At 43.3% G+C, this 23,819-nt stretch overlaps 1 protein-coding gene across 1 annotated transcript; it reads left to right on the forward strand.

Moving 5' to 3' along the window:
- Positions 1 to 2,397: 2,397 nt before the first annotated feature.
- On the forward strand, positions 2,398 to 23,742 carry LOC115362996 (1-phosphatidylinositol 4,5-bisphosphate phosphodiesterase delta-3-A-like). The gene is made up of 15 exons (XM_030057049.1): positions 2,398 to 2,728; positions 10,551 to 10,718; positions 14,833 to 15,061; positions 15,992 to 16,121; positions 16,729 to 16,954; positions 17,513 to 17,714; positions 17,971 to 18,115; positions 18,433 to 18,585; positions 19,520 to 19,660; positions 19,778 to 19,931; positions 20,078 to 20,194; positions 20,525 to 20,703; positions 20,914 to 21,049; positions 21,442 to 21,591; positions 22,267 to 23,742. Exons 1-15 carry the CDS (start codon positions 2,638 to 2,640, stop codon positions 22,407 to 22,409), a joined length of 2,364 nt encoding a protein of 787 aa, XP_029912909.1. The 5' UTR covers positions 2,398 to 2,637; the 3' UTR covers positions 22,410 to 23,742.
- The last annotated feature ends 77 nt before the right edge of the window (positions 23,743 to 23,819 follow it).

Consider the following 23,819-nt stretch of genomic DNA (forward strand, 5'->3'; position numbering starts at 1 on the left):
CGAACGTCCCATTTTTTGCCTTACGATTATGTTGTATTTAGTGTAGATGGATGAGGGAGAAAGTGAATTTAAACAATTTTACCATGAGGCTGCAACATAATAAATGTGAAAAGTGGGTCTGAATACTTTTTGAATGCACTGTATTTAAAGAAGGAGTTTCGGTGTTTTGTCTGCCCCTCTGCTGCTTTATTGTAGAAGCAGAGTTGGAGGCCTTCTGATCTCACCTCATCCACTCTTTCTGCTTGCTCCTTTGTCACCAAGCACATACCACTTCATAGTCTCAGACTGATAAAGCAACACACTTCTACAAATGAAAGAAAAGTTATATACTCTGACCTCTCATGGTGGGGGAATGGTCTCTTACCATTGCCTGGAAGAGACTGGCCACAGTGAGTCCAATGGCTGCAAACAACATAGGCCTACTGTTTCCACTAATAGAGGCAGGCAGAGTTAGGCACGGCTCTGCCAAATAGCATACTGAACTGGAATCCTCTGAGGAAGGGGTGACACATTCCGGTTAATATGAAACCTTATGACCATGTACACTGGGAAATCATATGGAGGGCTTCCCAGACGCCCAAAACAAGGAGTGGTGCAGCTCCAGGCCCAGAGCTGCTCCTGCATAGATCACAGCTTGTGAGGATTAGCAGACATGACTTAATCTCTCACCCTGTCTAACATGGTTGTTGCTGCAATCCAGAGGAGCTGAAAGATAGGCCTGCAAATTTCCATCCGGGCCTGTGCATGGCCATACATTGTAAATTTGAGCAATTACAATGGAAGATAGATGTCCATCCCTGCAGAGGAGGTCTGTGATTTCATATTTTCTTGTGTCCATATTTGTATTTCTTTTATGTTTATGCTTGCACAAGAGACACAGACAGGGTTGGTACACATCAGTAGCAATAAACGAATAAAGATAAGTCAGCACAATAGTCTGCTTGAATAAGAATGCCCTCCCACCCTTCATCTGTGTGTGTGTGTATGTGTGTGTGTGTGTGTGTGTGTGTGTGTGTGTGTGTGTGCAGTCCCATGTGAGTTGGATGGTGGCTGTGGCTTCAGGGACATTACACTGTTCCTGGCAGGATCAGCTCCAGACCGCCTAGTGGAGGTCTGTCCCTTTCCAAATTACCTCCATCTCCCAGTTATAACTCCATTATAAGGACTTAATCAAGTTTCCACCCATTGCTCTTGGACTGTGGGCACCTATTCATCTACACTGCAAAGATTTAGTTCTGGGCTTCCCCTTCAATTTCGCACATCAGCAGCAGCCAAAACGCCAACCTTTGGATTCACTCGGAGGATATTCACACACACCATCAGGCCCAGAAGATGAATTTAATACATTTAACCACATCGGAGAGGAACGGTCGAGCAATCTGTTGTTATTGACATATTTGCAATTGCTTTAAAATACCAACAGGAGGCGCTGCTTCTTCATTGATTGGCAGGGAGAATTGGAAACACTTTATTTTTTGTGGTTGAAGTAAGAAAGATTTATTGCTGGCTGTTTTCCTCGGTCCATTCTTTCTGCGAGAAAACACCTTATTATGGTGTTACTGTCTTATTTTCTCATGAGCAGTTGCCCATCTGTTTTTTTTCTCTGAAACTGTCATTAGCCTTAATTGTTTTGGAAAAAGTGAATGTACTGTCAGAGAAGGCTTATTAATTCAATTAACTCTATGGCAGATGCTCCTATAATAATAATAATATTGATAATAATAATAACCTGGATGAAGTGTGATCTCCAGTTCGTCATAAGGCGTCACAAGTAGCCTATAAAAGACATTATTATGTATTTCTATTTTCCGAAAAGGATTCTTCTATACTGTTGCCCTATAAAAGATCCACTTTGTTATGGGTTATAACAAAGTGGATTAGTGTGATAGCTTTTGCTGTTATGTATACCATTAAGTATTCTTACGTCAGCTTAATTAGACTTTGCACACAATTGTGTATTTTTATTGTTATGTATGAGCTGCATGTTGGGACATATCCAAAGAGACACTGATGTCTTTGATCAAAACAGTCATTGTCACGGATTCCATTTATGGAAACTGTGGCCAGGGACCCTGCTGAAAAAATGCCGCCCCCTCCTGTGTTGGGACGTCCAACACGAGGGTGTCATTTGGGCAAAGTAGTGACCATACCAAGTGAGTCCATATTTAGAGTAGTCGCTTATGTCATGACAATGGAGAGCAAAGTTGAAGTAAAAACTATGAGGAAGCGTTGCCTGAAGTTTGCCGAAAGTCGTCGCCACAGACACCCCCACCCCCCGCCGACCCACACACTACAGCGACCCAGCCACTGGTCATCGGTTCTCAGTTTTGTATCTGGGTTTTTATGGGTGGGAGGAGGTGGGGGGCGCATGCAGAGTGCGCGTCTTTGGAGTCGTATTACGCGCGTTGCACATGCATGGAGAGCTCTACCGGGGAGGGACTTTTACATGTGGAAAGGGAATAAGCGGGCCACTCTTTCTCTCTGCTCGGGGTCCTTCTGGAGCAGCGCAAATCCTGTTTTTTTCTTGCAGGAAGACACCTGCACCCTCAGACTACGAGGCCTCGCCGGCTTTAACTGGCGACCATCAAGGGTTAAAGCAGGACAGTATTAATTTCGCCGGCGTTTCCACAGGCTATAATGTTAGGCAGGGGCCAGGCACAAGCCTCCAGTCCCAGTGACCAGAGGAAGAAAGGGGTTGAGAAGACGCTGGATCCTCTCAGGAGGCTCGGTAAGGAACTCACTGAGAGTGCAAACCTCCAAACTTTTACGCGCACTTGTGCCAACTGTTGCCAGCCGCAGCTCTCAGTCAAAACCATCCTGGTGTCCCTACGGGGACTTGAGGACAGGCTGTCTGTGGTGCTCAGTGGTGTTTACATCGCACTTTGTGGCGGTGTTGATCTCCACCGGCGTCATTTTAATATTCACAGAGCGTCTCTGGTATTCAGTTTGGATTAATAACTTTAAAATAAAATCTCTTCTTCTGATATCAAGGTCGTCTAATATTCCAATAATATTGCTATGGGGACTTTTAATTCAGTTGCGAGTATCCCTCTAAAATATATAAAGGTAACTTATTTTTCTCAAGGGGAATACTGAAATGGGTCATTTATTTTTATTTATTTATCTATCTATCTATCACTGTGAACTTCTCAGTATTGTTGGTCATCTGCTTATTGATTACTTGTACCCCAAATCCAGTAATCAAGTCAAGTAATGTGCAGCAGCCTGTTATTTTGGTAGGAGGTTAAACTGATAGGTAATGGTAGACCTGCAGTTATAAACATTACAGAGATTAAATATGATCCCACCTTTCCCAGCTTGTTGTTGTTTTGGTTGAATTCAAACCATCTCCTCCATACAGGCTGATAATGACAGGGCATCAAGCAGAGCTCAAATGGACAATGTGTGTGTGGGCGGGTGCAGGGAAGTGATCATGTGTTTATGAAGAGTCAAACTGCTCTCTAGCCCACTGGTGTGATTCAGGCTGCTCACTGTAACCATGACTTGAACCGAACACCTCCCTCACAAAAACCCCTCTCAACTCATGGTCACACCTTGCCTAAAATAGAGAAGTGCTGAGGAGGGACTTGTCACCTGTTGTCATCCCTGAAAAGATGTCTGGAAATCTGGACCACTGGGTTGCCATGCCAATGTGTGTATGTTTGTGAGTGTGTGTGTGTGTGTGTGTGTGTGTGTGTGTATCTTCATTTTCACTCTTCGCTCTTTCGTCCAAATCTTTGATGTTTACGATGCCACTCACCTCCACCTCAGGAGGTTTCATTTTCTCTTTCTTGTGTTCTTTTGCAGGTTTACAATTCTACATTGACACTTAACATGGCAGAACGGGGCTTGGAAAGTTACTGAGTTCTGGTTAACTGTTGAGTAACTGGTGATGTAATTCACTGGATCACATGAATCTATTTGCATCCAAAATTAATGGAACATATACTCACTTAAGTAGATAATCTGTAGGCTCTATTGAAAAAGATTTTGCTTGTAGATGCATGAGTATGTACATAATTTTACAGCCTAAACATATTCTTCAGCAGTCATTAATGGTAACAAAACAAGTAATTAACTGCTTTTAAATGTCAATAATATGATAATATGATCTGTATCTGTAGCAGTTTACCAAAGAAATGTCTTTTGTGCAGTCATTTCATTGTAATCCTGTTCCATGCAGCTGGTTAATACTGGAGGTCTACACATGATTTTACAATGGTTTTACACCATTCTACGCGCTGGGAGTACAGGAATCCAGACCTTGGCTGTGCTCTGAGACAGCACTGATATGGAAGACTATGTCACTATGCAAACACTTGTTTAAGCATGACTGACATGAGTAATGACATTGTATCTGTATGTCCGAAAACGTAATGAATAACTGTCATCGCTATATTTGAGAGTGCTGATGATGAATAATGAAGCCAATTGGGTCATCTCCTCACCCCTTACCAGCATGTGTCGTCATAAATCAGTGAGGCGGCCCTCAGCCGCCCGGGCTTTTGATCCTGACTGACATGAAAATAACAAAATATACCACATGGCTTTGTCAGTTACAGGCAGGAATGCAGTGAGGTCAGGACTTTCTTGCCCGTTCAGAGATTTGTCAAACAGATTAACTCACTTAGATTTATCAGATTAGGCTGCACCATATTCTGTGCTCTATGCCTTACCGGTAACAAAATAGCTTGGTGGTCTTGGTGGTGTGGTATATGAGACTGGTGGCATAGACTGTGGTTTGTTGGCTTTGAGATAATCCATGTTTACCAAAAGTCAGGCAAGCGCACATGGATAAATACATGTGTTGCCACGGGCCTCGGGTTCCAGGGGAGACTGTGTATTTGATTTCAGACGGAGTCCAAGGTTGTCGCCAGGGTTATGAACCCTGGAGCTCTGTGGCACAAGGGAGACTGCACTTCATATCTATGTGAGAATTAGCACCTAGCCTATGGATGCTTGGGATTTACGCAAGCAATATCCATAACTGCATTTTATGAATTTGGACTTGAGCTATGAGTCCACAGCTTGCAACTAGGAGTGAATGTATTTCCTCTGACTAACAGCAAACATAAAACAAGGACAGCAGTTATTATCGTGCCATTCTTCTCACGCAGATGCATTCTTGAATTAATAACGCTAATTATTTTACAATGCTGAGGTTAAAGAAGAGGTGTGTATAGCTGCACATAACAATAGTTTCCTTCTAATTTCATATGTTCCCAAGATGACAGATGATATTTGATCAAAGTCTGAAAATTCCTGTGAGTCCAACATGCTGAAACATGTTCTATCAGGCTATATCAGGTAATATCATTTATAAGAATAAGAATAATATATCATTCATTGGGAGAGAAAGAGAGAAACTGCTTTTGGAAACAGATTAATTGGCTTCCACATTCAGCTCTTTGCAGTCACTGACACTAGTTTTTGTATTTGAAAATAAAAGCCAGATATCGCTGCAGTCATTTCTACTCCTTTTGATCACATTGTTTTTTTCTAAGGTCACTGTTTTCATACCAAAGGACACTACAGATTCCACTGACTCCAAACTTGGCACACCCACTCGGTGTCATGCCTTTGCTCTCCTCTGTCGCACACAGCAAAGCTTTCCTTGGATCTTGCCCCAGTCAGTGAGTCTTGATTCGAGTTTTGTCTCTGAAACCGCGGCTTCATCTTTTGCTTTTAAGATTGAGCCTCGTGGTGATGCAGAGAGAATTGCCCTACTTGCTGATATGGGGACAGCTGTGGAGCAAAAATGAGAACGTTATTGGCCAGTCACCCATATCAAATGTACAACACCGTAACTGTCTATCTTTGTGCAAGTGTAGAATCAGTGCTAGCTGGTGCTCATGACAGTTGTTATGTTGAGAGAAACCTGAACCGCACCCCGTGAGATGTTGGTATTCAGGCCTGGGTGAAGAAGACTCATGTGAGCACACCGCCTGGTTAATGCAGTGGTTTGTCTCTGATCTTCCTCTCTGCAAGAAGGCACCGCTGCTGATCACAATATTGACATGACCTTGGAGAAAAACATCTTCTCAGGATTCATTTGAATGTTTATTATTTTCTCACAGCTGATCCATCAAAAGCTCATTGCGCCCTCATAAGTCTTGCATCCAGCTCTTCAAAATTTGCGCTATTATTTCCCGGCTCTTCAGTAAATTTTTCCTCGTAACATTCCTGAATTCAAATACTTTCTCTAACCTTTCTTCTCTGCCAAGTTTAAGCCATCCCACCTCATTGAATGCTTGTTTTTGCACACATCAATGTGGTTACTAGCCACTTGGCATGCAGGGCTTTAACCATCTGATGTAGTGGATGTCAACAAGATTCTCTGCGGGTCTCTGCAGGAGACAAAGGAAAGAAAACAGGATTCAGATCTTTCCCGTTGCTTCAGAACAGCATTGAGACCCATAGAGAGGCATTTAGAAGCAACACATATATAGCATAACTGTGGGTGAATGTGCGGTTGTTGAGGTGAATTGCATGGAGTACTTATAGCCTCGGGAGTGACCCACTTGCCGTCTTGTGTCAAGCACTCTTCATTTACTCTGTCACGGTTTATTTTGCCCACAGACGTTTGAATGGTGCAGGTAGGCAGACGAGAATGAAGTTGTGGCTCGAAAAGCAGAGCGGTGAGTTGAGGCAGAGGGGCGGCTCAGCGCGGTCAGTGACCTGCTGTTAATCAGGCCCTTGTACTCTGCATGTTACGAATGCCTTGTATGTGGCAACAGCTTGGTGACGGTGTGGAGAAACAGGCTTGTTATGGTGGAGGCTTGGTAGGGGGATCTCTTTGTGTTGGACCCTGGGATGGAGAGAAATCCATGGCTGCACACAGTTTGTTTTTGTGCAGGGGGTGGGGCCTGTGGGGCCTTGTGAGGTTCCCTGTCAGCCCTTTAGCACTGGCAGTCTGAAGAAAGTACACTGAAAGGACTAAATGATTTAAGGGAAAGAAATAAAAAAAAATAAAGCATGGCAACTGCACAAACCTTTGGAAGTGTGATTGAGAGACTCGGGACTGAAGGAGGACTTGATGAGAGCGAGTGGGGGGGTGAGGGTTTGTTTGGACTATTCTTTTGAACACTCCTGAGACCAAAAACAAAACTTTGGAGAGCTCCTATTCATCCCTGCAACTCAATGAGGCATAGTGAGGCTGAATCTCCCTTATTAGTAGCTCTACCGTGAAGCTGCAGAAGTGTATTGTTTTTCTCTGATTTACCATTATTTATTTATTTATTTATTTATTTATTTTGCCTGTTTTCAAATATTTCCTCTGTAGACAGTTAAGTCCCAATCATAAAAATTAGGCAACTTTAATATAACAAGGAATCATGCCATTAAATTGAGCATAGTTATCATTTCGTTTTAGCGATGCCCCTTATGACCCATGTGGCCTGCTTTGATTAAATCAGCATCTTGCAAAATGTGAATTTGCAATGCAGTACCTTTAAAAGCTTCTGTTTTGAGCCTAAAGAACATGGTTTTATGGCCTTTATTATTTGATAAAATGCAAAAATATTAATTAACAATAGTAAAGTTATGATCCAATCAGCAGCTTTGGTGTCAGGAACCTAACATAGACATAGACTGTACATGCTTGGCCAGTGTATCAGTCAGGCTTAGACTTTTTAATGAATAATAAACCTTTATACCTTCCAAGGAAATGAATTTCGCAATAAAAAAAGTCCAAAGTTGACCGAATTACCTTTTGTGCTAGTGCTAAAGTGCATCAAGAATTTTCAGTGGCTCTTCTAGTTAGCCCCACCTTCTGTTTAGTCTGTAGGCTCTAAACATCGGCTTGCCGTCAGTGTGACAAGAAGTTCTTTCCCAAGAGGTTGCCAGGTGCTCAGAGGTCCACTCCACAATATTGGGCTAAGGACCTCATTTGGGCCTGTCGTCCTGTCTGTGGTATGAAGGTCATGGAAACTTGTCTGTAAACACTCTCTACGCGTCCTTTTGAGTAATTTCCACATTGCCGTCCAAAATCTTCAGAGACAGCAGCTTTAGTCCCTATTTAATTAGGACTTGATCAAAAACTAGTTCATACCGGCCATATGCTTTTAAATCCAGTCTTATAAAGAAGGATTTTTCGGTGGAGCAAATTTGGCATCAAGGTGTGTTATAGAATACTCTTTGGTGTTTTGTTTACAGCTCCGAATACACCCCTTCAGATAATTATGAATATACTGTGTATACACAGTATGTGTATGTCATTAAGTGGACCTGCTGCTCATTTGATTGAGCAGAGCATAAACAGTAATAGGTTAAATTCCCACTGGGGCCACTCACACAGCCACCCAAACAGCTTTTTATATGCATTTGTGCACATTTTATAGGCCGAGACATTTCCAGCTCCATATTTCACTAACATCCAAGTTGATGAGAATTCCTGTTCTGTTAATGCTGTTCATCTTGTCATTGGCCGTGCCCGCACAGCCATGATATTCCTCCTTGCTGCCAGCGTTTGCCGTATTCATCCTCAAGACTTTCATTACGCTCGACAAATAACGATACTTGTGCCGATTCCCAACTCAGGCTCTCCTGTTTTGTTTTCAGAGCAGTGGCTGTGTCAAAGTCATTTTTTGATTAAATTTCCATCATCAGTAATAGCCAGGCAGAGCGAGTCTTGAACTGTGTGACCAGGCAGGCAGCTTGCAACTTTCCGTACTGTAACCATTATAGCAGCCTCTTTCTTTGCTCTAACTTGGAGTGCTCTTACCCCCAGAGACAAATACATCTCCAATTTATGACTGCCTCACATCTCAACATTCAATTTTTCTCAGCTTTCCTCTGAATATTTGTTCTTCTAAGTTCTGAAGTCTGTCTTGGCGTGAGATGAAAATAAGAAAAGAAAAACACATCCAGACCAACCAATAACACTTTTAATTTTACCGCACATCAGCTCTCCAGTATAAACTACAACGATAAAACGTCTCTTTTCCATCGCAGCTTCGCTCGTGTTGAAATCTCGTCTCTGCGCGGCTCATTCGCCCTAAGGTTTGTATATAAAACATAAATTTGCGTTTTGGGTATAAATAGGGAGGTGTTGACTGTATGTGTGAGGCAGGGTTTGCAAATACAGTCACCAACTTGTGCTTCCAGAGAAATATTGATGCTGTATGGGAGTTAGTCATTTTAAAAAGCAACACCTACTGCCAAGCTCTCAAAAGAGAAAAACAGCTGTGATGTTCAGCTAAGTGGCACTTAAAATAAGTCAGGTGCACCGCTCTCTGGCTCCTGATGTTGTCAGCCTGTCAGGTACTGATGAAAAATCACCAGAACACTCCACACTTTCATATTTCCAAAGGGACTTGCGGTGTTTTTGTGGTACATGCTGACCCTGCTGTGGTTCATGGTATTTGTTATCTCCCATCGTTTCACAACAGGGATTATGATTTTGCTGTGGTGTTTCTATTCTTCCAAAACGTATCATTAGATCACCGTGGAACACTGTATTTGTTTTTCCAGTGGGTGAATTTTGTCTGTTTACATGTCCCTGTCCAGGGTCGGACAGGGAACAAATGCTTTTGAGTGTCAGACAGACGCGAGTGCTGAAGTCAGTAGCACAACAACAGGCTCATCTCCGGGGTTTCATAAAAGAATATAATCAATAACTACCCAACAGCAAGCTCAGTTACACAATTTTCATTGAATATGAGCAATTTATGAATATGGCAACCCTGCACACACTCTCACAGAGCTTGCCCTTGAATCTACACAAATAATAACCAGCATTAAAACAGCGGTTCTAGTATCTGCAAGGGAGTAGAATAGAATAGAGTAGAATATCATGTCCTCCATAAAGGGGTGCTGTTCCTCACCAACATGATGATTATCTCCTCAGTGTCCAATTCAGCCTTGTTTTTCTACGCCTTTTTTTTTTCAACCTTTGCCAACCAGTGTTTTGCTTAGTTTTGCTGTTGGTTGCTGTTTTTGTTTGATGAGTGCGTTACACTCTTGACCCAATGGACGCGTCCGCTGTCAAGTTTGACGGACGGAGGGGAGGGGCCGCTCCCCCCCACACTACACCTAACCAATAACAAATGTGACTAAGTGACTCCCAAAACAGATGGGCTGGTCCAGAATCAACATCAAGTGGGCCAAGGGCACGGGCCATTAGTAGGTTTTATTTATTTACTCATCATTAACAGCTTACATGGAGCAGCTCATCCAGCATTCGCGAGAAGTGCCACATTTCCAGCCCAAACCTGTTGATACAGGCGTCGTAGTCACTTTGAAAGAAGACAGGAAGGGAAGAGGAGCTGATAAAGTATGAATGGTACGCTTTCCTGATATTTATGACAGCAGTCCAGCAGACAGCATGAACTTTCTCTGAACTTACAATTAAACTCAAGGGAAGTAAATGATGTCACAGGAAATACACTCATTCCATTTCTCAATATTTAACCGAAAACCGAGCCAAAGTTCAAGCTGACCTGTCACCTGACACAGCAAAACAAAGTAAAACTGATTTATTCTGACACTTATACTCCTCTTTGTGTGTATTTGTGTGTGTGTGTGTGTGTGTGTGTGTGTGTGTGTTCCAGGAGTGTTAGATGATGAGGACATCCGCGTGATGATGCAGGGCTCCAACATGGTGAAGGTGCGCTCTTCGCGGTGGCAAAAGAGCCGAAACCTGAGGCTGCTGGAGGACGGGGTCACGGTGTGGTGTGAATCTACCAAGAGCTCCCGCAAGGCCAAAGCCCAGCAGACCTGTAAGTATCCCTGAGACCCGGCTCCAGGGTCAGGGTAAAGACAAGACAGTGTGTGTGTGTGTGTGGGCTGACTACAGAAGACTAATAGGAGGGAGATTTAAGATGGAAAATAGGAAGGCAGGGGACCAAGAGGAAAAGGGAGGTGAGCAGTTTGTTATGAGCAGCGAGGAGAGGAAAACACTGGAAAGTGAGAGTTGTCACATGAGATGAACGGCGAACTGGAATGGATCTCATAGGATGAAAGCTCCTCAGCCGCTGAAGAGGAAACCGAGGCACTATCAGATTAGGGGAGCGGGGCTTTGCCTCAAGAGAAACTTATCTACATGTTGGGGGGGGGCAGCTCGTTTAGAAACAGGCGAACCGGACTTCCACTAGCACACCCATTTCAGTCTTTTCAAGATTTGGATGTGCGTCAGTGCTTTCATTCAGCCAGCTCATTGTTCAGACCTGTTTGAGCTGTTTTATCTTGGCTCTATCTCACGCCCTTGCCTCTGCCTTATTAAAGGGGTTGCAGGTTTCCTTGGCAAGTGTGGTCTCATTTCAGGCTCTGCACGCTGGCTAATTAATCATCATTTGTGATGTATGGAACAATGCCGCACAAAAAAAAAAAATGAAGATTTCTTTACACATGCAGCATTCTTAAAATACATAGGCTCGTGACTAGCCAGGTAGAATGCATGCTGGCTTATTCCTGTCTTGTTAAGAGGATCAGAAAAGGAAGCTGGCATATGAGCTTGCTAATGATCGCAGCTCCCATGATGCAGAGAGAGAGAGAGAATTCCCTAAGTGTTTGGTCCCATTTAACTGTAGGAATGTGATTTTGAATGTGTTTCGTACTTCCAAAGCACACACACACACACACACACACACACACACACACACACACACACACACACACACACACCAGGTGAACAGTTTATCAGCAGATGTAGTTTGAGCCGTGGATTGCCCCTCTGTGAAAAAATGCCCCCTTCCAGCCTCCCCAGTTGATCCCTATTAATTTAGCATTGAGCTATCAAAGAGCCACAATACTTGCTATGGTAATAATTACTGACAAATGTTTAATGTCAGTGTCATTTGCTCATGTAGTCAATCAAACAAGCCTGTTTTGCAGTTGCTGAATATCACCTCCCCTTTATGTATAGGATTGTAATGGAAAATAGTTCTGCATTAATATGTACTGACATTAAATGTATAATACTAACATTATTTGCTGATTTGGAATAACTTCAAAGGCAGTCCAGTAGCAAGGGAGGCATTTTCTAGCATGGGGTGTATTCTATGACAGGAGACTGGCCAAGGATACTGAATGTCTTTAACCAAGTCTGTCTGTCCTTGAGTGACATTGTGGAAATGTGCATGCACAAAAATAAAATATAAGCCTCAAGCTGACTAGACACACACGAGGGTAAGTTGTAATTACACCTGGTTAGCTAATCGGGGGTTGCTGAAGGCAGAGCCAAGCCAAACAAACACTACAGCGTTACTGCAGTCCAATTTGAAAAGTTCCTGCAAAACCCCAGTCCCAAGAGCCAATAGAAGACAAAATAGCCGCATTCCCGCTGGGAGAAGATGCTCCTGGCTCCTGGGACCCAGACCACACGCAATGACTGCTGATGGACTCTATTTTCCTGCAGCGAGGTGACTGAACTGCAGAAAGGCTGTTTAGTGGGCTAAAATGATCAGACCAACAGACGGTACGCAATGTCACCTCTGCCCCATGCTCAATCTCCTGGAATTGAGGCTGGAATTTGTTCAGTGTCCGTGATTCAAGCACGCAAGTGGCTGTTCCAGCTTCAACTAGGTGTTCCTAATCGTGTTTCTATCCAGACTAGCCTGCTGGTGAGCAAATCTGAATTTCTAGACACTTCCCAGGAGGCAGTATATCCGTCCGAAAAGAAGTGTGTGTGCATGTGTGTGCATTGTTGGAAGATTATAATGGCCCAACAATGTGAGCATACCTCTTCATATAGCCTCAGTGGGCAGTTGTGTCCACACATGGTCAACGTACTGCTATCTTTGATAGAGTTATTCAGGGAATCAATTTGAGGGAGTCAGTATGTAGGACACACATCTTATTAGTAATTAGTGCTCCATTACGAGATCGCTGATTTCTGCTGATGGCCTAAATTATAGACGCACAAATGCCTTGAAGAGTAAATAACATTGAAAGAGACTGACTTTACTCTTCAATAATAGTGTTGCTAATGTAAATGCTGGGGAGGCTGAGATGTTTTGTACTCATGTCATATTTTTCCAGAATGTCTTCTGTCCAATTAGAGACCATGCAGTAAGTGCGGTTTCAAACTCAACCACCTGACAGTACAGAGTTGGATACAGTGGAATCTCATTTATCTGAGCTTCAGTTTTCGCTTATGCGGTGTATTCTGTTTGCCATGCATAATTGCCCCTGACTTTCACACCTCACCAGCTGCGTAATTTCCCTATTGAAGAGCTGAAGTTATTGAAACAGTAAATTAAACCTTGTAAAGCATCTAAAAAATGTGTGGGCATTCACATTTTATTAAAAAAAAAAACAAAAAAAAAAAACAGAATTTGGTCTTGAGTTTCAGCACATTTCAAGGCTTTGCTTTGTTCATTCGTCTGACAGCTCCCCAAGGTGGGAATGAGACGAGGGTTAAAGGTGGTGGGGGGCAGCTGACATTCACATGACCAGCTTATCTCTCTCTCTCTCTCTCTCCCTCTCTCTCTCTCTTTTTTTTTCCTGCTTTATTTCGCTCCTTGTTGAATGACCTTTAGCTCTCCCACCTCTACCAGGTCGGTGTCACATTGTGCAGGAGAGACGCGCAACAGTGTCTCACCCTTCCTGATTATAGAATGCAATTTATGTCCCTATGCTGCCTCTAACCCACATTTGGCATACTGTTTGCTCTAGGGGGGATGGGCACAGCCTTGCACAGAGTGAGTGGGCAGGTAGTAGTTTATGGAGCAGTGCAGTGGGTGGTGAAGGGAGTCTCAATAGCGCTGCAGCCCTGCCAGAAATAGAGACAGAGTGGCGCTGTTGCAGAGTGTAACACGCAGACTCCGTAGCACCACACAATGATGTCAACACACAGGGACCAGGGCAGAGTGACCACTTCAGCAGACAGCCACTGATATCACCACGCCGGCTGGCCTTTGAGAACCGTGCGTGTGTGTGTCCAGGTTGAGAGGCTTGGCCTGATGCCTCAGTGCCTGGCTCCAGGCAATCCTCCAGGTGCATTGTGGATCTGCCACCTGCAGCTCAGTATTGTGCCTTCAGCTCAGAAGGACTTTGCATTTAACATTTTTGCCGTGCCACTCTGCGCCACACGCAGGCATGCATGAACACACACCTGCATATCACTCTTGCCATGGCTATGACACAGCCAAGTAGAAGGAATGTCTCAGCAATTTTAAAAAGGTGCACAGGGAGGCTTTTTTACAACCTCCTGCAAGAGAATGAAGCTATTGTCCATCTGAGCAAACACTGCACTGCAGGCATTAATCACACTGTGCTTTTCTCTTCAGATATCCCAGAGGAGAAATAGACAGGCTCCTGTGCTGAATAAAGTTGTTGTGATAGGCTCAGATAGAGCCAGTGTGTCTTTTCCTCTATAGTGTATTTGGCCAGCCTCGTGAGCCTATCTCTTCTGGTGTGTTGCCTTGACTCACCACAGCACTGCATGTAAGAGATTTATGGATCATTTCAAACAACCCATGAGATGACACTGTTGTTTTACTGTCTGTAGAGAGAATATCTCCAGGGATTCAACTGGAGGTCCAGCTTACACTTGAGTGCTAGCTGGTGTGCTGTGGTTGTTTTAAAGCTGCAGGTTAAAATTATCCTGCCGGGAAGATGGAGGTTCGCTACAGTCAGGCCTGCTCAGGTCGTATTTTATAACGGCCATGTTTGGAGCCAAGCATCTCGTTGCTATGTCGCTCTGCAAGCTAGGCAGAATTTATGATTCACTCAAAGCATTTGACCCTTGACCTTCAGCTAGTTTGCTTCAGCTCCATGTACATTCAATACTGCTGCTGTGTCCTGCCAAAACCGCTCTTTCTCAGCACCAAACGCACTGGGTTTTGTTTTTATTGTCATTTACGCCTACCTTCCTTCCCTCTCCTCTCCCAGTCTCGGTGACAGAGGTGGAGTGCGTGCGTGAGGGCTGTCAGTCAGAGGCCCTGAGGAGGCTGTCCGGTTCGGTGCCAGAGAACCAGTGCTTCACCGTGGTGTTCCGGGGCGCCAGGAAGAGCCTGGACCTGCTGTGTCCCTGTGAGGACGAAGCCAAGCGCTGGGTGCGAGGGATCCGCACCTTGAAGGAGCGCGTGGCAGGCATGACCCAGAAGGAGAAACTGGACCAATATCCTCCCCATTCCCCACACGTCAGCTTCCGCAAAGAATAAATATAGTGCAGCTGAGATAGGATTGCTATGGTGACTGACTCTGCTCAAAGCTTACCCTGACACTGTCACATGTGCCATCCCACATTTACAGCATAGCTAAGGTGTGCAGCAATGACAAGGAAAAAAACACACTGTCTAAATATAGTCTGAATATCGTTGTCAATTATGAGCCCTCATTGCGATTGGGAGACGTGAGTGTAGATAGCAGACAGCTTGTAACAGTAAAATCTTAACTAGTTCTCTGATTATCTCCCTCTGACTTTATGTTTGGATACTTTTAGTTTTAGAAAGCATATAAATCAGCAGGGCAATGGGGCATGCCCGGGCTCGTGCAACAGATTACTCATCTGTAAGAATAAGACAGGTTTCCTCATCAGGTCTCATCATGTTTAGTGGATTTCTGATTAAACACAGCCATATCCTTGTTATTTATATTTCATAGACTGTCTCTGCCTTAGGAGGCTTTAATCTCTAATGCCTTAATGTATATTTATGTGCTTTCTGTACTACAGTTTGCACTACAGTGTGTGGAGTTGAAATTGCAAGCCCGAGGATAGTAAACTAACATTAGTCTTTTGTTGCTGCTGACTGTTTTGTTTTTGAGATTTCACACCACAAGTTGAATAACAAGTTGAACATCCACATTTATCAACTTCTGTAAGTCTGTGGCTTTTGGTGTTTACTGGCCTCCATAATGTTGGGCCAATGACATCAACAAAAACACCACTTTGTTTTATAGTCATTATGTTTTTTGTTTTTTTTTAATTTTGAAATAGTGTGAAATGCATCTGATTTAAATGCAACACTGCAATGGATCCACAATCTGCCTAAACAGTGTGCCTATGGTGTTTAGGTGTAATCTGGTTCTATTCCTTAACCACATGCACTTGGATCCGTGGCTACCTGAGACGAGCTGATCAGAACCAGGATGGCAAGATGAGCTACGATGAAGTCAAGCGGCTGCTCCAGATGATCAACATTGACCTGAGTGAGCAGTATGCCCGCTCCTTATTCAAGGTCAGGGTCATGTGCACACTAAATGTGTCTGCAAGATGATGCGCAATATCTTTAGTTTATGTCCAATAGATAAAATTCATATGAATTAAATTCTGTAAAGCGTAGAGAGTGAGACAGATTTAGTGATGTTTTTGCTAGTTGGGGTCATATTGGGTTACTCTGACACCCTGAAGCGTAGAGTCTGTGTTCAATTACCAAACCAGTGGCAAGCCAAGCTCCAGCCCCCCTCCACCTCTCTGTACCCTCCCTCTCATCTCCCCCACAACAAATCATAAGCCAGTTACTTCTTTATTGTGGGGGATTACTGCCTGCTATGTTCCTCAGCTCTTCATTTCAACTGAATTGCTGTTTTCATACTCCCTTACATTACAGCCTCCAATACTGCCCCTCCTCAGAGAATAATATTGGGATTTTATGTAAGTGTGTACAACTGGTTTGAATTATGGAGGTGCCCTCTACCCAGGGAAACTTAAAAGCACTCCCAAAACAAAAGCATGCCACATGTAGCAACATTTTCATCCGTCTCTCTGTCTCTTTTTCTGATTGACTGGTTGTTTCTTCGTCTAATTTGCATAAAATGCGTCTCTCTGTGTCCTCTGCATCCCAGAAGTGTGACCGTTCGTCTGATGGCCGTCTGGATCACATCGAGATTGAGGAGTTCTGCAGGGAGCTGCTGCGCCGGCCGGAACTGGATGCAGTCTTCAGACACTACTCCAGTAACGGCTGCGTGCTCTCCACGGCTGAGCTCCGTGACTTCCTGGGAGACCAAGGGGAGGACGCCTCTTTACTCCACGCCCAGACCCTCATACTCACCCATGAGCTCAATGACTGGGGTAGGAACCACAAACATTGTCTAAAACCTTGCCAGAATAATCTGCAACAATTTCATATAAATAAATGAACAGTTTTGTCACTCGCTATTGCTGATTTATCTAACAAAATAGTGATTCAGCATATTGTCATTTTGTTTACATTTGCCTCCCAGGTATTATCCCAGCCATTATAAATGTCTTTCCTGGGAAAAATCCACTGCACGCAGGAAATTGGACATTTCACGCCCAGTGGTTTGTTTGGAATAAATAGAAGAACTGGGTTCATCTGTTTATTAAGATGTCAAAGTACCGCCCACAGTGTCTGATTGACAGGTGATCTGGGTGTGCAGTGCGCAAATACCACCATAATGAGGGGAGATGCTGTGAAAGTAAAAAATAAATGTAATCACGTCATACCACTTTAAGTAAGAGATGGTTCCTTAGACTGTGATTATCTTAATCCCTGTGAGAGGAGGGTGGGATTTAGCCTAAACCTCATCTAGTCTTGTCTTGTCTTGGACGTGCACCAGCTCTGTTCTATTTTATGTACCACTAAATATGCTTTGCTACTCATCGCAGCCCAGAAGAACCAGTTCATGACCCAGAACGGGTTCACCATGTACATGCTCTCTCTGGAGAACGACGTGTTTAACCCTGACCATGCCAGAGTCAACCAAGACATGAGCCGCCCCTTGGCCCACTACTTCATCTCCTCCTCACACAACACCTACCTTACCAAGGACCAAGTCACCAGCGCCAGCAGCACCGAGCCATACATCAGGTATTCAGACAGAGACACGGCAGCTTTCGCATGAAACCTAAAGCACATATCAGCACGTATAAACATGTAACAACACTTACCAAGATGGTGAGGCCAGAATTGATGACAAGAGATTAAGGCTGGTATATGACTAAACATTCAGTCTAAGTATAAAAACCTATTTAGATTTTCTGAACTAAGCTTAATCCTCTCTGGAAACCTACCCACTGTGATCATCCTGCAGTGTAAGATTAAGTGTGCTGCCTGTCACTGACAGAGCTCTGAATCAGGGGTGTCGCTGTGTGGAGCTGGACTGCTGGGACGGAGATAAAGGAGAACCTGTCATATACCACGGGCACACTCTCACCTCCAAGGTCCCGTTCAAGGAGGTCATCGAAACCATCAACCAGTATGCCTTCAAGGTGAGGGAAACTTGGTTTACTACCCTTTGCTGTTTTAGTCTTTAATTGTAACAATACGCAATCTGTTCTTCATTACTCCAAATGAAATAAATCAGGAGCACTAGTCAGAAAACAAAACCAGATTCTTGACTTCTTGCCTCTGCATACTTACTGCTGAAGCCCTTGTGGCTACAGTTGCATTCTTGGCTCCGAGGCAGTTCTGCAGTCTCTTGGCCTTGACATAGTATAACATTACACTGTTGGCTCCTGCGGTAATACAGTGTGATCTAATTGCACTTTAATGTCTTAACGTTTTTTTCCTATGTTTCTCTCTGCAGGCTTCCCCATACCCTCTAATCCTGTCCTTGGAGAACCACTGCTCAGTGGAGCAGCAGGCTGTCATGGCCAAACACCTCCGCACCATCCTGGGCAGCAAGCTGCTCACCAAGCCCCTCAGTGACCGTCCACTAAAGGATCTACCCTCACCTGAGGTAAGACACACACACACACACACACACACACACACACAGCTGCTCCCTTGTCTGTGACCCCTGGATCTCTTGTTCCACAGCTTGTGCCTGTGTAGGTGTTAAAGGAAACGTTTGGTAGTTTTTCAACACGGGGCATATGTTGATACTGATCATTTATAACTGTACATAGCACAATCTCCCCATTAGCTTTAGCGAGGGGAAATTCATCACTCTGCTGCAGCTTCTTGCTTGCCGTCAACACAGTCCAAAAGGGCACCCATTTTCATCCTCAACAGCCATTATAAATGTATTTTTTTTTAAAAACAGGAAGCTCACTGCAGTCAAAAGGTCTCGAAATTGTCCATCCAAAAATGGCAAATGCTGCTTTCTAATAAGTTTTATTGAGAATTTACAATAAAAGATTGTCTTGTATATAATCCACACCTTCTGCTGCTGAGTCAGCTAATAGTTCACTTGGACTCAGATGATGGAATTTCCATCTTGCACATTTCCAATCTGGAACAACATCAACTTAGTCAAAATGGTCGATCTTTTCTTTGGTATTCCCCGTGTGGGGAAATTCAGAGTTTCATCTTGTTGTGAGCATTTATTTATTCCCACTTTGACACTGTGAGCGCCACGTTGTCTCAGGTGGACATTCACAAAGCAATGTATTATCGTAAATGCTCACATAAACTTGTTAGAAATCACAGTTTGCATTTTCAAGATGTATTTGACTGCACTGTGAATTTCCGGTTCTCAAGAAGCTGCAGCTGAGTGTTAAATGTTTCATCACTAAAGCAAACAATAAGGTTGTGCTATGTATTATTTTAAATTATGATTATTAATATTAAATATGGCCTTGGTTGAAAAAGACAGGACCTACAGAACCTATCCGTCAGTACCACAAAGCCTCGTTAAGGAAGTCATTTGTCTCTGTGGCTCTCTTTTGTAGGAATTGAGGGGGTATATTCTGATAAAAGGGAAGAAGGAGACTCCTCACCTGGGCCAGCTGGGGAAGAACAGCAGCTACACCAGCTTCTCTTCGAGCTCCGAAGACGAGTTAGCCAGCAGTAACAAGAAGGACCCTGGAAAGGTCAGCTCAGGAAGTCCTGCCGTTTGCGGTTTGGTTGAGAAGCAAACAGTGTGATATATTTGAATGTGTTTGTATCGTTGACTGTTTTTATGTCATGTGGCGCTTTGCCCTTCCCAGGTGGTGTGTACTAAACTGAGCCCAGAGCTGTCGGAGCTGGTGGTTTACTGCAGGAGCGTTCCCTTCCGTGGGTTTGAAAATGAATCGGAAAAACGGCCGAATGAGATGTCCTCCTTCTCCGAGAGCGATGCCCTCAGACTCATCAAAGACTCAGGTAAAGCAGCAGAGAGAGCCGCATCCTGACATTAGAGAAGGCCAAAAGATACTGTAAAATTGCTTTATTCTGGCTTTTTATTTAGAAAATATGATTGTTCTCGGGTGTATTCTAGCATGTGTTTTTCTGTCTTTTCATTTATGCAGGAAAGCTGTTTGTGAGACACAACAGCAGGCAGCTGAGCCGGATCTACCCCTCCGGCCAGCGCCTCCAATCATCCAACTATGATCCCCAGGAAATGTGGAATGGTGGCTGCCAGATGGGTTAGTACTCCAGACTAGAGGGTTACTGGGATGCTGTTTCAATGGCAGCTAATTTACTCAATTCATTTGAAAAGCACTATGTGGTCAGGAAGCGCCAAAAGAGGAAGCCTTATCTTACACAAAGTAAAACACTGTGTTGACTCTTCTGGGAGCTTGCTGAGAATACACTTTCCTTAAATTGCTGCTGTGTCATGCCAGCACGCAGTGATGTCACTGGCTTTTACAGTTTTGTTGAATTCAGCAGTCACTGAAGCTGTAATCTTTTCTGTTGAGCTGTGTGATTATGTTTGCTGCGATGTCATTGGCTCCTCTCGCCTGCTTGTCACGCAGTGGCCCTGAATTTCCAGACACCTGGGGAGCAGATGGACCTGAACCAGGGTCGCTTCCTCCCCAATGGCCGCTGTGGATACGTCCTCAAACCCGGCTTCCTGTGCAGCTCCACGTCCAACTTCAACCCGGAGAACACAGGAGGAGGGCCTGGTCACGTCCCCACTCAGCTGACTATACGAGTGAGCGATCACTTACCGAAAAACAGAACCCCGACTAATTTGACTGAATGACTCACATGCAACCTAGATGATCCTCACAGTTTGCATAATGCATAACTGTTTGACATGCAACACGTTTCAGCTTTTTTGGGATATTTCAATATAATTTAAATAATTTTGTATGCTAATTTGATGTGCCAGAAGACTTAACTGCTCACAATTTGCTTTCAGATTATATCTGCCCAACAGCTGCCAAAAATCAATACAGACAAGGCGAGCTCCATTGTGGATCCACAAGTGTGGGTGGAAATTCATGGAGTGGCCATTGATAATTCAAGAAACAAAACCCACCGCATTGACAACAACGGTAATTTGCCATTTCATTATTCACGCTAAGCCATAAAGCATCAACCTTGAATTAACTGTATTTGATATATGGCTGTTTCACACTGGGGAGCTAACAGCCTCATTTTTTACACATACATAATTATGATTAACTATTGCTGTCATGTAAAAATGAATATCAAATTCCTTATGAATCTTACAAGCTGTGTTTATTTTTGCAGTATCACATTTTTTTAATGAAATGCAATAAGGCTTTTAAATGAGAGTTACATTAATCTTTCTGATATCTGATTCTCCGTGGTGCCGATCTTTGAGAATTTTGATAAGAGCCTTTTCTGCCCAACGCCATTACTAGTTTGTTTGAAAGGCAGAACAGTAGATGATGTTTATACGGCTCTCTTGCGCCCTCTACAGGTTTTAATCCGAGGTGGGACTGCACTCTGAGCTTCCAGCTGCAGGTTCCTGAGCTGGCCCTGGTTCGCTTCGTAGTGGAGGACCACGACCACACCGCCAAGAATGACTTTGTGGGCCAGTTCACCTTACCTTTCACAAGCCTGCGCACAGGTGCTCACCCACATCTCACAACAGAGACTCCAGGGAACGCCGATGGAGCAAAACTGTCTTGCAAAATACTTGTCAGCACAGCCATTTTTTTTTTTTTACCTCTCAACAAAAATACACACCGAAGTGGCACTTTTTCAGTGTCACGTTCCCTAAATTTGCATTTCTTTATGTCTCTTAAGCAGAGGTGATCACATGATTTGCAAATACAATAAATCATGCCATAAGATGTCATTCACATCAGTTGCTCCATGAAACTAGACAGACTCATGCTCCCCATCAATATTAGACAAAAAGTAGATTTTCTTTTAAAAGGTTAGTAAAACAAAAACTGATGAATTGTCTCAGATTTTTTTTTTTTAATTGTTTTTAATTTTTCCCTTTTTGTTTTTGCAAATCTGACAATTTCATTTTTGTTTTCATCATAGGCTGCTATTTTTGTTTGATATGCAGAGTTGTTTTGCTTTTTTTTTTTTTTGCTGATCTTTTCATTTAGCTTGTTTTTTTTTCTTTTTGTGCAATTGATACAGTGTGGTTGTTTTTATTGTTCCTGTTTTTTCCGTAGATCCCAGGAAGATTAGCGACCACCTTCCTGAAGCTAATGGGGATCCAAATGAAGAAAAAGAATTCAAATGCATTTGTAATTGTTTGTAACGATGTGCTCCTCTTCCTCCTCAGGTTACCGTCACGTGCACTTACTGAAGGCCGATGGTTCCAGTCTGTCCCCTGCCACGCTCTTTATCCATGTAAAAGTGTCCCGCAAAGGAGTTCCTATCAAAACTGTGTCAGAGCGCATGGCCTTGGCCAAAGGCAAGGCATGATGTGCATGTGAAGCATCTGAAAAACCACATTTCTGACAACAAAGAGCTTTGGAAAGACGCTGTGGAAGTGAGGAACGAGGCTGCCTGTCAGTCTCGCAGCCTCAGTTTACACCAGGCTACCCCTGTATGAAGACAGAAAAATGTCATGTATCAGTCAGAGATGATGAAGAAGAGCCTCGGCTGCTGGGAAGTAAATTGCTTAGGGTTGGATAGGAAATCCTTGATACACAGAGGGAGTGACTCGTCTGACTGCTCCTCCCCTCTGTGGTAACAAGGCACTGGAGGTTAGCTGTTATGGATTGTGAAACACACAAAATTGTGCGGTGTCTTTGTCTTTCATGTGAAGGACCTGATCCCAGATCTTTGGGACAAAATGGAGACACGTTCCTTTGTCTTTTTTTGGAGAAAATTTCAACATTTTTATACTTCAGTATTATGTTTTAACTTAAAGGATGGTATGAATATTGCATAAATAGCTCTTAACTGACTTAAGCTGAGATGTGTTATCGTTAGCAGATCGGTCATGACTGTGGTTGTTGTTTTGTTACAGGTATAAAATAGAAAATACAACTATTGTTATGATTGAACAGATTTCAGTATTGAATGTGTCATAATGTTTTTCAATGTTTGCCAAAGTTTCTGTATATGAAGGCTGATCAAAAGATAAATAATCATGTTATTAATCCATTTTGATACTAGATAGTCTAACCTTGACAAAGTTTTATTATCATTATTATTATTATTATTATGAGACAACTTGTTGGAAATTTCTACCAAGTATGAACAAAGTAGTCCAACTAATCAATGATCGTTTGATATGACTTACAAAGTGTTAGCTCACTGATAGCTGTTTTATCCTGTTTTATTTCAAATTCTGTAAAAAAAAAAAAAAAAAAAAAAAAAAAAAATGTTGGTGCTTTGCCTTGGCATAATTTCATGAATGTAAAGTATTCAGTCAAAATCATTGATGACTATTCAAGTCGTCTGCAAGTGGTCTGCTTGCCTCCTTTCTGTTGAAAAACCTTCATCATTTCATTTTAGTGGCCACTTTTCCACAAAACATTTTCAGAACTGGGAAACAGTGGTTGCACATTTGACTCGGGGAATCCCATCTAAGCACCACTTAGGAGACAATGGAATCATTTTAAGGCCTTACAAGAAGATTCCCACATTTGCCGCCATGGAGCAGAACCGCACAGTGTTAGCCAGATTACTGTTAATCCCACTGGCAGGATTGGTTAATTTCCAGATTCTGGTGCTGAGATCATTGTGCACCTGGAGGAATCAAGTCATTATGAGTGCAGCGTTAGTGCTCGTGTTGTATGAATGACAGTCGGTGTTGTGTGTGTCAGCCTTTGTGAAATGTTTACATAAAAGCACTATTAACACATTGTTGTCTGTGTGGACTCA

The sequence above is a fragment of the Myripristis murdjan genome, chromosome 8 (genome assembly GCF_902150065.1).
Source record: "Myripristis murdjan chromosome 8, fMyrMur1.1, whole genome shotgun sequence".
NCBI classification, from domain to species: domain Eukaryota; kingdom Metazoa; phylum Chordata; class Actinopteri; order Holocentriformes; family Holocentridae; genus Myripristis; species Myripristis murdjan.

What these genes read in the sequence shown, in the direction of transcription:
- LOC115362996 (XM_030057049.1), top strand. Translation starts at nt 2,638, where the DNA reads ATGTTAGGCAGGGGCCAGGCACAAGCCTCCAGTCCCAGTGACCAGAGG. An exon ending in CCATGAGCTCAATGACTGGG is followed by an intron (nt 16,955 to 17,512) that starts GTAGGAACCACA and finishes TACTCATCGCAG; the next exon opens with CCCAGAAGAACCAGTTCATG. An exon ending in TCAACCAGTATGCCTTCAAG is followed by an intron (nt 18,116 to 18,432) that starts GTGAGGGAAACT and finishes TTCTCTCTGCAG; the next exon opens with GCTTCCCCATACCCTCTAAT.